Source organism: Pseudophryne corroboree, chromosome 1, assembly GCF_028390025.1.
Source record: "Pseudophryne corroboree isolate aPseCor3 chromosome 1, aPseCor3.hap2, whole genome shotgun sequence".
Lineage (NCBI taxonomy): Eukaryota > Metazoa > Chordata > Amphibia > Anura > Myobatrachidae > Pseudophryne > Pseudophryne corroboree.
In genome coordinates, this window is record NC_086444.1 from 437518814 (window position 1) to 437531625 (window position 12812).

The 12812-nt window shown below is 39.0% G+C and overlaps 1 protein-coding gene across 1 annotated transcript in view; it reads right to left on the minus strand.

Moving 5' to 3' along the window:
• LOC134970883 (ovarian cancer G-protein coupled receptor 1-like) overlaps positions 1–12812 on the minus strand; it is an 89129-nt gene that overhangs the window by 61852 nt on the left and 14465 nt on the right. Inside the window, exon 2 of the mRNA XM_063946492.1 lies at positions 6362–6410. Coding sequence (XP_063802562.1) covers positions 6362–6364 — 3 coding nt within the window. The 5' untranslated portion in view covers positions 6365–6410. The remainder of the gene's footprint in view (positions 1–6361; positions 6411–12812) is intronic.

Sequence of the window (12812 nt, forward strand, 5' to 3'; positions counted from 1 at the left end):
GATACCAACTTTCAATGTTTGTACACATTTTAACCCTTTCATGCATGAATTATGATAACCTTATGCGAGATTTTTTTTAAAAATGTTTTAATAGTATTCAGGTCTTATAAAAAAGCAAGTTTTTTTTGAGCTATAAAACTAAAGAAGTTATACACATATCCATTTCAGTGAACATCGGGCATCTGCAACATAATAAAATTGGCTTATTATCATGGAACAGTATTTTAACCATGAAAGTTATCTTTTTTTATATATATATATATATATATATATATATATATATATATATATATATCCAGGTCAACTTCTGTATTTTAACTTCCTGTTTTCAATTTAGAATAATAAAGTTATTTGAAAAGGTATACTAAATAAAGAGCCTTATCACCTGGTATTAACATCCTTGACAAAGTGTCCAACTGAGGCACTTTGCCTGGTTTTGCTATGTAAATGATTGCCACTTTTAAAAAAAAACTGGAGAACTCTCACAAAATCTCTCACTTCCTAATTCTAATGTCCAATTACATTCCCCTCTTTATCTTTAGTATGCCCTTTTCTGTGGGAGCGCCATTGTGGACAATTTTCTTTAAATTTTCGTATATGTGTGGAGTGAATGGTGAAGGCTCCTTTTTTTGTTTCACAAGTTGCCCTCACAGTAGTTTGCACATTTTAGATCAATTTATGTTATACAAAGAGGAGTCAATGATAGCAATAATGCCAGGAGTTTCTAAGCGCTTCACTTGCTTTGGTTGCTGCCCCTTAACTTCACTATTGTGTTAGGTTCCTGGTGCTCAGAACAAGGGAGATGTTATGAAGTGAGTCCAGAGCACCAGGACGGAATACTGGATTTGGAGAAATGGAACGGGAATAGCCCCTGGCACCCTAACCTCCGTTGTTTTACCCGTGTTGTCAATTCACGCTTGCAGGACTATGGTTTCTTGAGCCCATGGCAGCCACGTTTGAAGGGCGGATTAGGTCTGCCCAACTCCGATGCCCCCTCAGGTCTTAAAGAGAGACAAAGCGTGAACTGAGACAGGGTAATAACAAGGGGCCCTCTAACTGAAACAACCAAAGCCAGGGGCTACTAACTAGCCTAAAACTAAATGTATGTGCGGCTTGCCGCCAAAGGAAAAGAACAACAAAGGAAATGCTGACCACACGCCGACACAATACTTTTGTGTACCGGCGGTGACAGCATAAGCAGAACCCTCTGCAAAACACCAGTGACAGATACAACCAAGGAATACAGCGGCCTAGGCCGACGAACGCAACCGGTACAAATACTGGCAAACGGACAGGAACCCCCAATGCTGCCGACACAGACTCTCAGAACTGGAGGACAGGCAGAATCCCAAATGACAGACCGGTGGACACCAAGAAGCCAGAAACTCGACCAGGCATAGGCAAAGCCACAGGACTTCAGGACAGGAACGCTTCACGGCAGGACACGGGATCAGACACAGGAATCGACACAGGGACTGAGACAGGAATCGACACAGGAAGCAGCTAGACAGACACTGCTAGACAGGAGCTCAGGAACTGGCAGGAACAAGCTCAGAACTCAAGCACTCTGGAAGACTGGAAACCTAGAAATATCACCAGCGTCTGTGAATTGCACTCAGCCAGCATATAACAGAGAGGCCTAATTAATTATGTCATGCAGCTGCCCTGTTGCATGACTCCAAACTGACAAGATGCAATTAGCAGCCAGGTGAGGCTGAACACATGGGAACAGACTGCAATTACACAGACTCACCACTGACAGCAAACTATAATCTTCTAAACCAGAGCAAAGGGAAATCCTGGCCTGCAAGAGAACTATAAACATAAAATAGGAATGAACCACTACCTGTGGTTCATAACATATTGGATCTATCCCAATGAGGTTCAATAAATAGAAATAGAAAAAAGGGGGTGTGAAGAAGATGGCGCTACCGTATTCTAAAGATGGGCGAAAGAAGTATTCAGTAATCTGGAAATACTTATCCTAGAGAACTAGATAATGGTCCTTGGTCCTAGTATGCTTTTCCTTAACCTTATTTTATCATTGTAACTTGGTTCTTGTACATACAGTATATGAAAGAGATAACATAAAAAGGAATACTGAGTAGTGATTCCCAATGCAATGGGTCTCCTGCGGATAGTATGGTTAGTGATCCCAAAAATAAATTCTGTTGTTCTTCTATCAGGCCAAATTAATGGTTTACTAGAGGATGTGTACCTAACTTACACAATCAGAAGTATAAATAAGCCCATCAGGTTTTCTTTAGCTGTCTGATAGAAGTAGCATACCTCAATTACATGAAAAATTGTATATCAAAAGCCCATCAAGGTATCTTTTACCTTTCATTTGGGGATGGCGAATGGGTTCTTAATACTTTATATATGATGCTTAATGAGAGGGAGGTGGGGGTCAATTGTATTAACACACCTCACTTAAACTCTCAAGAGTAAGAAAATAAACATCAAGTTTTTTTTCCATTGATTTCTACATGGTGCACACCATTACTCACAATAAAAATGATGTAATTCCTCATATCGCGGTTTCTTTGTTTTCATAAAGGCAACTAGGCTAACTACATGCTAGCTTGAAGGCTTAAATCCTATAAGGCCTCTCTTGTTATCTTATCTAATAGGTACTCTGATGATACCTTGCAATATAATCCATTGAAGATTAATGTCATTTATGTATCCTACTATGTGGAGATTTATAATCTTCGCTCTACCTATCTCACTGAACTTGATCCCATGCCCACAATTTGACAGAATCTCTCTATCTGTGACAATCTACGTATTGCCTCATCTACGTGTGTGATCTTCAACAGTCCCACAACTGAGCAAGAGATGTGTGACTTTATTAAGGTGTAAACATAATTTAAGGCACCCTGTATGGACAGCTAGCCCATAGCCTACTACAAAACCTGTACCAGTAGTTTTCATTCATACATATGAAACAATCATTTAATAAGGTTTCGGTGGTGCCTTTTTTTTTCCCTGCCACCACTACCACCAAGTTTAGGGTGAAGTATGTTATGCCGGCGGTCGGGCTCCACCCCCAAGTTTACAGTGATTGCGAAACCAGATAAGGACTCTCTTCCTTAATTATATAACTTATAACTAATTATATAACTTTTAAAAACCAATATGAAGGTTTTCATTTAAAGTTTAGCATCCCAGATGAATCTGTTACTCCCATGGTAGTGACACACCCTGACCAGGTGGACTTTGTCCCATCCAGACAAGTATTAGACAACTCGTCATACTATTGACTTTATCCATCATGTCAGTATTCATAAACTCTCCTATCTAGTGCTTGAGCAGGATGCAAAGAAAGTCTTCAATTAAATCTCCTAGCAATTTATGCTCAAGCCGCTCCATTATCTTGGGTTTCATGGCAGATTTCTCCAAGCTAACCAATCTTTCTACTATAAGCCTTCCACAGCTGTCTTGGCTGGGGCCTTATGTCTGACACATCTGCAGCTCATAATGGTTAGGGTTGCCCGCTATCCTAGCTTATCTTGGGCCTTGTTATCGAGTTCCTAGCATTAAGGATCAGATCCAAACCAGATAATTCAGGCAGTCAGTTGGGAGACTTACAATATGAATTCTCCCTTTTTTGCAGACAACATTCTCCTTACTCTAACCAAACTACTCACATGCCTTCCAAATCTATTTGCTGAGGTATCCAACTTTGGTACCTTATTCTGATATAAAATCCAAAACCCTCTCTCTCCACCTCCCAGGACCCTTACAGAAACTTTTCATATGCCCTTTTTGCACTACTCAGGTATTAAATTGTCCAGATTGTACCACAATCTTTATAAAGCTAACTACACCCCCTAATTGGGTAATTTGAACTAGACATGACTCAATGGCGTAAATTTTATATTGCCTGGATTGGGCATATTAAAGCATTTAAGATGAATATATTCCCATGCTTTACTTGTTTCATAACTATTTGGTAGCTGATCTGCTTACTTATGCTGTAAATTTATCTAAAACAAAAATAAATCATGTATTCCCAGTGACATGATCTCCAGAGGTTCAGAGGAGACTTGTGTATGTCTATGCTCTGAAAGAGGCTGGATAAATACTTTTTCACAATATATTGAATAATGATGGTATTTCATTTCTAGTAGGGAAATAAGAGTGTATCCTACAGCACATCAGAATGACACCTGAGAGATAGCTGGAGCCCACACATGGAATAAAACCATAGCTAATATGCATCTCCCGTTACTCCCCAAAAGCTGAGTACAAATAATGGTGGTATAGGAGTGTATTGTACAAAAGAAGCAAGCCCACTGTGGGAATGATCACTCATTCAATTTCAGAGACATAATACAGAATAAGTAGAAACAACTTCAAGTGGCATAGGCACATGTAGTAAAAAGGACTTGAACCATGGAAGAAATTCCAAGCCAGTAAAAAAAAAAATATCTCGGAGGGCAAACAGATACATGATATAAAGACATACAGAGCCAAAATTACCACAATAGGAATAAACAATAGGACACAATCGGATAGGATTTTTGACAAATGGCACCTTAAACACTCTACTGCCAAAGAATAAACTCATTACTCAGTACCATATCGGGCCTAATTCTGAGTTGATCCCAGCAGCAAATATGTTAGCAGTTGGGCAAAACCATGTGCACTGCAGGGCGGACAGATATAACATGTGCAGAGAGAGTTAGATTTTGGTAGTGTTTGGTAGAGTGGCCAGACGGAAACCACTCCTTAGTAAAAAGCACATGGCAGCCTGCCTGGAGTTTGCCAAAATGCACCTGAAGGACTATCAGACCATGAGAAACAAAATTCTCTGGCCTGATGAGACAAATATTGAACTCTTTGGCATGTCATGTTTGGAGGAAACCAGGCACCGCTCATCACCAAGCCAATACCATCCCTACAGTGAAGCATGGTGATGGCAGCATCATGCTGTGGGGATGTTTTTCAGCAGGAGGAACTGGGAGACTAGTCAGGATAGAGGGAAAGATGAATGCAGCAATGTACAGAGACATCGTGGATGAAAACCTACTCCAGAGCGCTCTTGACCTCAGACTGGGGTGACGGTCATCTTTCAGCAGGACCAATGACCCTAAGCACACAGCCAAGATATCAAAGGAGTGGCTTCAGGACAACTCTGTGAATGTCCTTGAGTGGCCAAGACAGCCCAGACTTGAATCCGATTGAACATCTCTGGAAAGATCTGAAAATGGCTTTGCACCGACGCTTCCCATCCAACCTGATAGAGCTTGAGAGGTGCTACAAAGAGGAATTGGCGAAACTGCCCAAAGATAGGTGTGTCAAGCTTGTGGCATCATATTCAAAAATATTTGAGGCTGTAATTGCTACCAAAGGTGCATCAACAAAGTATTGAGCAAAGGCTGTGAGATGACTCGGTCACCATTGGGCGGCTTGCAACCATATACACCCTCTTCCCTCCCCCTAAACATCAACATACATCCATTTTGGGAAACTGAGGCCATTGCCACCCACTCCCCACCCCCCTTAATCACTGACAGTCTAATCGGTACTTCGTGCACAGGACAGAATAACAACTGGACTTGGGTGAGAGCCACTATGTACTACTAACACTAACTAATCTGAATTTGTCTATTTCACACTTGCTCCAAGAGATCGTCTCTTATAGCTGTAACTCCGGATATAAGATTAACCCATTAAAAACCGAGGGTCTTAATTTCTACCTCTCAGATGCCATAAAATAAACTTTAGATGAATACTTTCAATTTCAATGGCACCATAAAAATACTGACTACAGTACAGTACATGAGGATATGCATTGCTAAATCTCTCCACAACCTATTCCAGGCTAATTCTCCCCATCTCTTCCCTATGATAAACAATAATGTAAATAAAGGGAAGTCCCTCTACAACTCCTAGCTAGGTTGGGTTACAGCTATGAAGATGATCATCCCCTGCATCTGCATTACATGTTTCAGACCCTTCCGATCTGCATACCCCCTATGTTTTAAAAACTTGCACCATTCTATTTTTTTTTTTTAAATCTGCCAAAATAAATGGCCCAGGGTTGGTTCTCATGTTCTTCTTTGTTCAGCTCTGGGGTTTGGGCTAGGTATTCCCAATTTTAAACACTATTACTGTGCAACTTGCCCAATGTGTGCTCTGGAACAGCCCTCATCATACAAGGATATGGTCACTGATTGAAGCGGAATGTATTGGAGTGGAATTGGTCTACTCCCTGTTCTTGCTCCCCAGGTTGAGGCGCCTTATTCATCACACTCATTATTTCCCTTTCACTTAGAATTTCAGGCAGGGCGAATGCTAGATTTAAACTATGCCCAGACCTCTGTTCAATACTAAAGATAAGATTTGTTACCATAATGATCTTTCCAAGGGCTTCTTCCAAATTCGTAACTTCAACTCCTCTATGAAATAATAAATAAAATAGCAGTGCTGGTGAGCATGGCATAAAAAGTAACACTTTTAAACTCTATGTTAAGCAAAATCTATTTATTTAAAATGTATCAAGATTTAAAACAATTGACACATGTAATGAAATAGACTCTCCTAGATAAGTTAAACCTTTAACTGACTATGTAACAGATAAATAAAATGATGATAAACGTTAGTTAGAGTGATAGATGAGAGGAAAGGGTAAATCACCACGTTTATCCAAATATTAAGATAATCTATATGGGTTTCAGATGTATTAGTCCCCTGGACACTGGTGGTAAATAGAACTTCTGAAACGTAAGGGGCGGTATTCAAATGATATATCACACCCAATCTCCTTTCTAAAATGATCCCGTTATCGCACATATTGCTCCCATAGTAATCAGGTTTAGCTGTGTAATGGGTCGCGTGCATCGCTACCCTGGGAATAGCGAGCTGAAATTATGATACCACGCCCCCGAGGGCAGAAACAGAATGGGTTTGGAAGGGGGTGAAAAGAATTGAACACCGCCAAAGTCTCAGTTCCTTTTCCAGGGGTAAGTATGAAGCAGTGAAAAGTATAGAGAATTTGTCCATGACAACCAATCAGCTGCTACAGGTATGTATAATTTTATAGAATGCATTTTATAAATGTTACCTCAACACTGATTGCCATGGGCAACTTCTCCACTGGCTCACTTCTCCACATTTTTCACTGCTTCATGAATAAACTGCTAAATTCCCTGCTGGCAAGCATATTCAGCTCAACCCTTCCACTTAAGTGGGGAGCATAGCCAATGCTACTGAAGACATAACATGTCAAAAGTGGTGAGGTGTCTAGAGAGCCAAGTCTGTATTTCATAGAGGCGTAAACACAGCAAATAAACCACTAAATGAATGAACTAGAGATGTGTGGGTTTGGATTAACTTGGTTCTTTACGCCAAAATTAAAGTGAGTGCCGATTTATCCATATTGGCTATTCAAAACATGTGACATCAGAGAGCCAATAAGATGATGTTTTAGCATCTGGGTAAATCCAGATGAGAATGTAATATTTAATGTCATATTGTATGTATAGGTACATAAACTGCAAAACTTTATATTTTTATGGCACACCATGCAGTTTTTGATTGTCTTTTAATGACAAATGTACAACAATGATATCTAGTTCAACATTTTTGTACAATGAAAAAAAAATAGTTATATTTTCAACACATACTTGTATTACTTTCCTGTTCAATAATAAATACAATATTTGTCTTTCTCTAATAATAACACAGCCTCCCTCCCCCCCAAAAAAACAAAACAAGATCTGTTGCCAATAATATTTGAACAAATTTAGGGTGGTTTAGGGTTGCTGAATTCAGAAATGAAAGTTGTTGTTTTTTAAGTGAATCTAGCTCTTGAGATAATGGATAGCCACATTTTGTAGAAAAACAAGGAAACCGGGAATTTGACAGCCATTAAGAACCACATGGTCCATCCAGTCTTTCCTTTAGGGTTAAAGTATTAGGGTTGGAGTATTAGGTTTAGTTCAGGGGTATGGGTTAGGGTATTAGGGTTGGTTTAGTGGTTTAGGTTAGGGTATTAGGGTAAGTTTTGCAGGTTTGGTTTGGGGTATTAGGGATAAGATATTAATAATAATAATAATAATAAAATATTATATTATTATTATTATTTTATTTATATAGCGCTCTTTCTATCATAGGACTCAAGGCGCTTTACAGACAACAAAAAAATAGCACATGGTACAAAGGATTTAGCATTACAGAAAGTTGAAAAACCACACAGAAATAAAAAGGGAGAACCGAGAGAACATAATGCTTGCATATAAGAATGTACCAGATCATTCTAGAAGGTTGTCCTCCATATATAAGTGATCGGCCACTGTCAGTTGACAGTTGGCAGTTGGCAGTTGATCGGTTTGCATTGTCTGTTGTGTTTTTCTTGTTTTTCATAAATGTATTTTTAAAAATAGAACCAATATAGTAAAACCAATGTCATTTCCGAAATTAGCAACATAAAGTTACCCCAAAATCATTCTCATATGATTGGCAATAAAATGAGTGTAGATCAGTGTAATTGGTAATCTAAATTTCTTATTTAAAATTATTATTGACTTATAATTAGGATTATTATATGTATTATAAATCATATTTACTATTGTCAGCATTATTAGTTGGCTTTTTACCAAACATTGATAGACATACACTATATTTTTGCACCTCCATGTAGTCTTTAAAGCTGTAAATCTAGACAGTCTCATTTAAAAAAAAAAAAAAAACATTGAAGCTTTCAGGTTTTTTTATTGAATTTTAGATTTTTCCCAAATATTTGACTCAGTTGATAGGGATGTTGTTTTTTAAACTGAAATGGCCGAGTGACTGAGAATCTGAGCAACTTTGACAAGGGCCAAATTGTTATGCTAGATGACTGGGTCATCTCCAAAACAGCAGGCCTTGTGGGGTGTCTCCTGTATACACTAGTTAGCACCTGCAAAAACTGGTCCAAGGAAGGAAAATCAATGAACTGGCAATAGACAAATACTGTAGGTGCCCAAGGCTCATTTATGCTTGTGGGGAATGAAGGCTAGCCCATATGATCCTATTCCATAGAAAAGTTACTGTAGCACAAATTGCTGAAAAAAAGTTAATGCTGGCTATGATAGGAATGTTGCAGAACAAACAGTGCATCATAGCTTGCAATGTATGTCAGTTTGCCCATACTGACCCCTGTCCACCGCTGAAAGCACCTAGAACTGGACCACACAGCAACAGAAGAAAGTTTCCTAGTTGGTGAATTGTGTTTTCTTTTACATTGTCCGGATGAGTGTGCATCATTTACCTGGGGAAGAGATGACACCTAGATGCACTATGGGAGGAAGGCAAGCTGGGGGAGGAAGTGTGATGTTGGAAAGCCTTGGACCCTGGCATTCATGTGGATGTTACACTGGCACACACTATGTAACTAACTAACCATTGTTGCAGACCAAGTACACCTCTTCATGGCAGCTGTATTCCCTGATAGCAGAGGCTTCTGTCTGCAAGATAATGCACACTGACACGCTGTAAAAATTGTTCAGGAATGGTTAAGGAACATGACAAAGAGTTCAAGGTGTAGACTTGGCCTCCAAATTCCCCATATCTCAATCTGATTGAGCATCTGTGGGATGTGCTGGAAAAACAAGTGGAGACCCCAACTTGCAATCTACAGGATTTAAAGGATCTGCTGCTAACATCTCGGTGTCAGATACCACAGAACACCTTCAGATGTCTTCTCTAATCCATGCCTTGATGGATCAGAGCTGTTTTGGCAGCAAAAGGGGGTCCTACATAATATTAGGCAGGTGATTTTAATGTTATTTCTGATTGCTGTATTTATAATTGTGACACTTATGTTTTAAGCTGTTTATAACCAATTGGTTTCTCAAGCAACTGTATAGATAAATGTATGTAAAAATGGACTTAAAATACTGTTGAAGATGGCCACTTCTGAGATAGTCCCTGCAGGGTGTACATGAATAAAAATATAACTTCCATAACCAATCATAACAGCCACTAAGTGTGAGGAACAAGTAGAGAAACTTTTGCTTCTGCCAGTGAAAGATACTAAAGATGGATGAAATGATAAAATAATAGGACGATAATGTAGAAATAAATGAACATAAAATTGTAAAGGAAATTTGCTCAACCACACGAGTATCAGAGCAGGACAAAAAAAAATTGCTAAACTATTACAGAAGAAGTGATCAATAACATGATATTTGTTGCACCATTGAGACATGAGAAGAACAGATGGGATAAACTGCAAGAACCCAAATATCCATGAGCCAACAGCAAGCCTCAAGCAGAGCTGGTTGGTCATGATGGTGCTGTATCGTACAGGATGCCAAATAGCAATGTATCTATCAATTGACATTAATCCCATTGTATAGAACTCTGTACCACCTGGGGAGACATAAAAGTTAAACTGTAGAAAGCCGCCATGGAAGGTAATGGCTTTGTTACCACTCGCCAGCATTGCCAAGAGTTTGGGCACTGTGGAAGACATAAAGAAGATATCCGAAGTTCCCAAACTTGCTAGAAAGAAATACATTGGCATTTGCAGATGTTGATCTACACTTGTGGCTGTGATCATCAATAGATTCACTCTGAATTAGGTAATATAAAAAAAACATGCAGGTCATACTAGGTAAAGAGGCAGAGATATCAAAGAAGATAGCAGTTTGGTAACATTATATACAACAGGGATCCATTGGTGGTCAGCTAGGAGTATAGAAAATGCTAGCAAGATCAACGGTCAGTGGTAGGATCAGAGTTTAGAACGAAGAATACAATATACTCATGTGTGGAGCATGTATGCTGAGAGAATATAGAGGTTTACTATAGAGGTTTACTATAGAGGTCTCATTATAGTAAATCCAGCCATCCGTAGTTGAGTCCCAGGGCAGGGGGGCCATTACTGTTGTGCCTAGGGGCGCCCTCCACCTCTGCTCATTAGAAATAATCCACTGAGTAGAACACTGATACTCAAAGTGCTGTCATGGGACAGGCTAACCAGATTTACAAGGAGAAGGGAAGTTAGAGCCAAGAGTAGCTGAAGAGTACAGGGCTCATTTAGAGAGTGACATAAGTTTATTTGCATAATATATGCATTCCCATAAAGCTCAGGCACACCACATCAAAGGATACATATGTCCACATGCAGATTTGTTGCATATTACACTTGTGACACTGACTCCCTGTGAGTGGAGAGGTGGAAAAGTAGAGAGAAAGAGCAGGCAATAATAGGCCAAGTGCAGTAACGGCACATGTATATAATGGTGACTGTGGTAGACCTGGCAGATGCAGATACACCAGTCATGAGGTATATATCTTGCAGATGGTGGAAGGCTGGCATAACAAGACATAATAATGATGATGATGATGATGATGATGATGATGATGACAATCTGTGGCACTAGCTAGCCTCTTCTGGTTTACAACAACAACACATACACACAACAGGGGCTGGTCTAATTGGTGGCAACGAAAATCACTAATGATAATAATTAGTTGTGCTACAGCTTCCAATTTTGGGGTTAATTGCAAACCTCACTTATTACAATGACACCATATAATATAGAGGATTAGATCCACCAAAAAGGAAGCGCTGCTCAACCAATTAAAAGGTGTTTTTTTTTTAATAAAGTTTAATTATACATAAAATACAAAACACATGAAGTATCAATAGTTATGCAAATAGTAGTATACTTGTTCTAGGCTACCACTAAATATTAATCTACTACTAGGGTTAGTCCACATTTATCCAGACTTATTATTAAAAGCACATAAATTGCAACATGGTAAGTCCTTAAGTGGTTAGTAGTAATTGATTAATTATTTATTTGTATGCAATTTGTTAAATAGTTGTGATAGTTCTGTCTTTTAAAATGAATTTGTGTTAGTATATTTTAGAAATAGAATAAATTTATCCTAGTCACATTCTTAATAGGGAGCAAATTGTCCAGCTGTAGAAAGACCTCTTAATATATACTCACAGCAGGTCAGAATTAGGGTTAAGAATGTCCCTCCACTCTGCTGCGGTTGGTGTTACCACAAATGCAGCTTTGGAATTTATTGTCTCCTATGCAGACCTCATATTAGAGAAATGACCATCCAGATATAGGCATACAAGTCCTTTCTCTCCACTGCTGCTGGTGTTCCCCATGTTTACAGCTTAGTGAGATGCAGGTTGCCAGCCAGGCCACGTACCTCATGCATAGAGGTGTTTGCATATTATGTGGTTGACTCATCTAGCTGATAGCACTTCATTCATTAGAGTAGCTGTAATATGATGTTGAGACCATTTATTCACATTACTTCCACTTGGACTTTGGCAGGAAAAAATATTCCTATTTAATTTTTAAAGGGGAAAACATATTTGTATTGAATTCATTTATATTCTTTACTGATGTTTGTAATTAGTTATTTTTCATATGGTAAATGTGGCTTTACTATTTCTTTATTTCTTTATTTATTTATAATGCTATGAAGATACAGAGGACCGGGTGTGGTATACAAGTTAGATATTTAAAAGATAGGCAGTCATTAGGTCAACACCATATGGTAGACATTCAAAAGTCCAACAGGGTCAAAAGTCCGACAGCCAAAAGGTCAACAGGGTCGATACACAAAAAAGGAGCGTTATGGTAGACTTACCATTGTTAACTCTCTTTCTGCGACGTACATTGGGTTCCACAGGGAAACATCAGGGTGTAGAGTGGATCTGGATCCAGAGGCACCAACAGGCAAAGCTTTAGCTGTCTCAGGATGCATAAGGACCTCCTCTATAACAGCGCCTCCAGGCACTGAGAGCTTAGGTTTGTTAACCAATCCAATGCAGGAGCAGACAA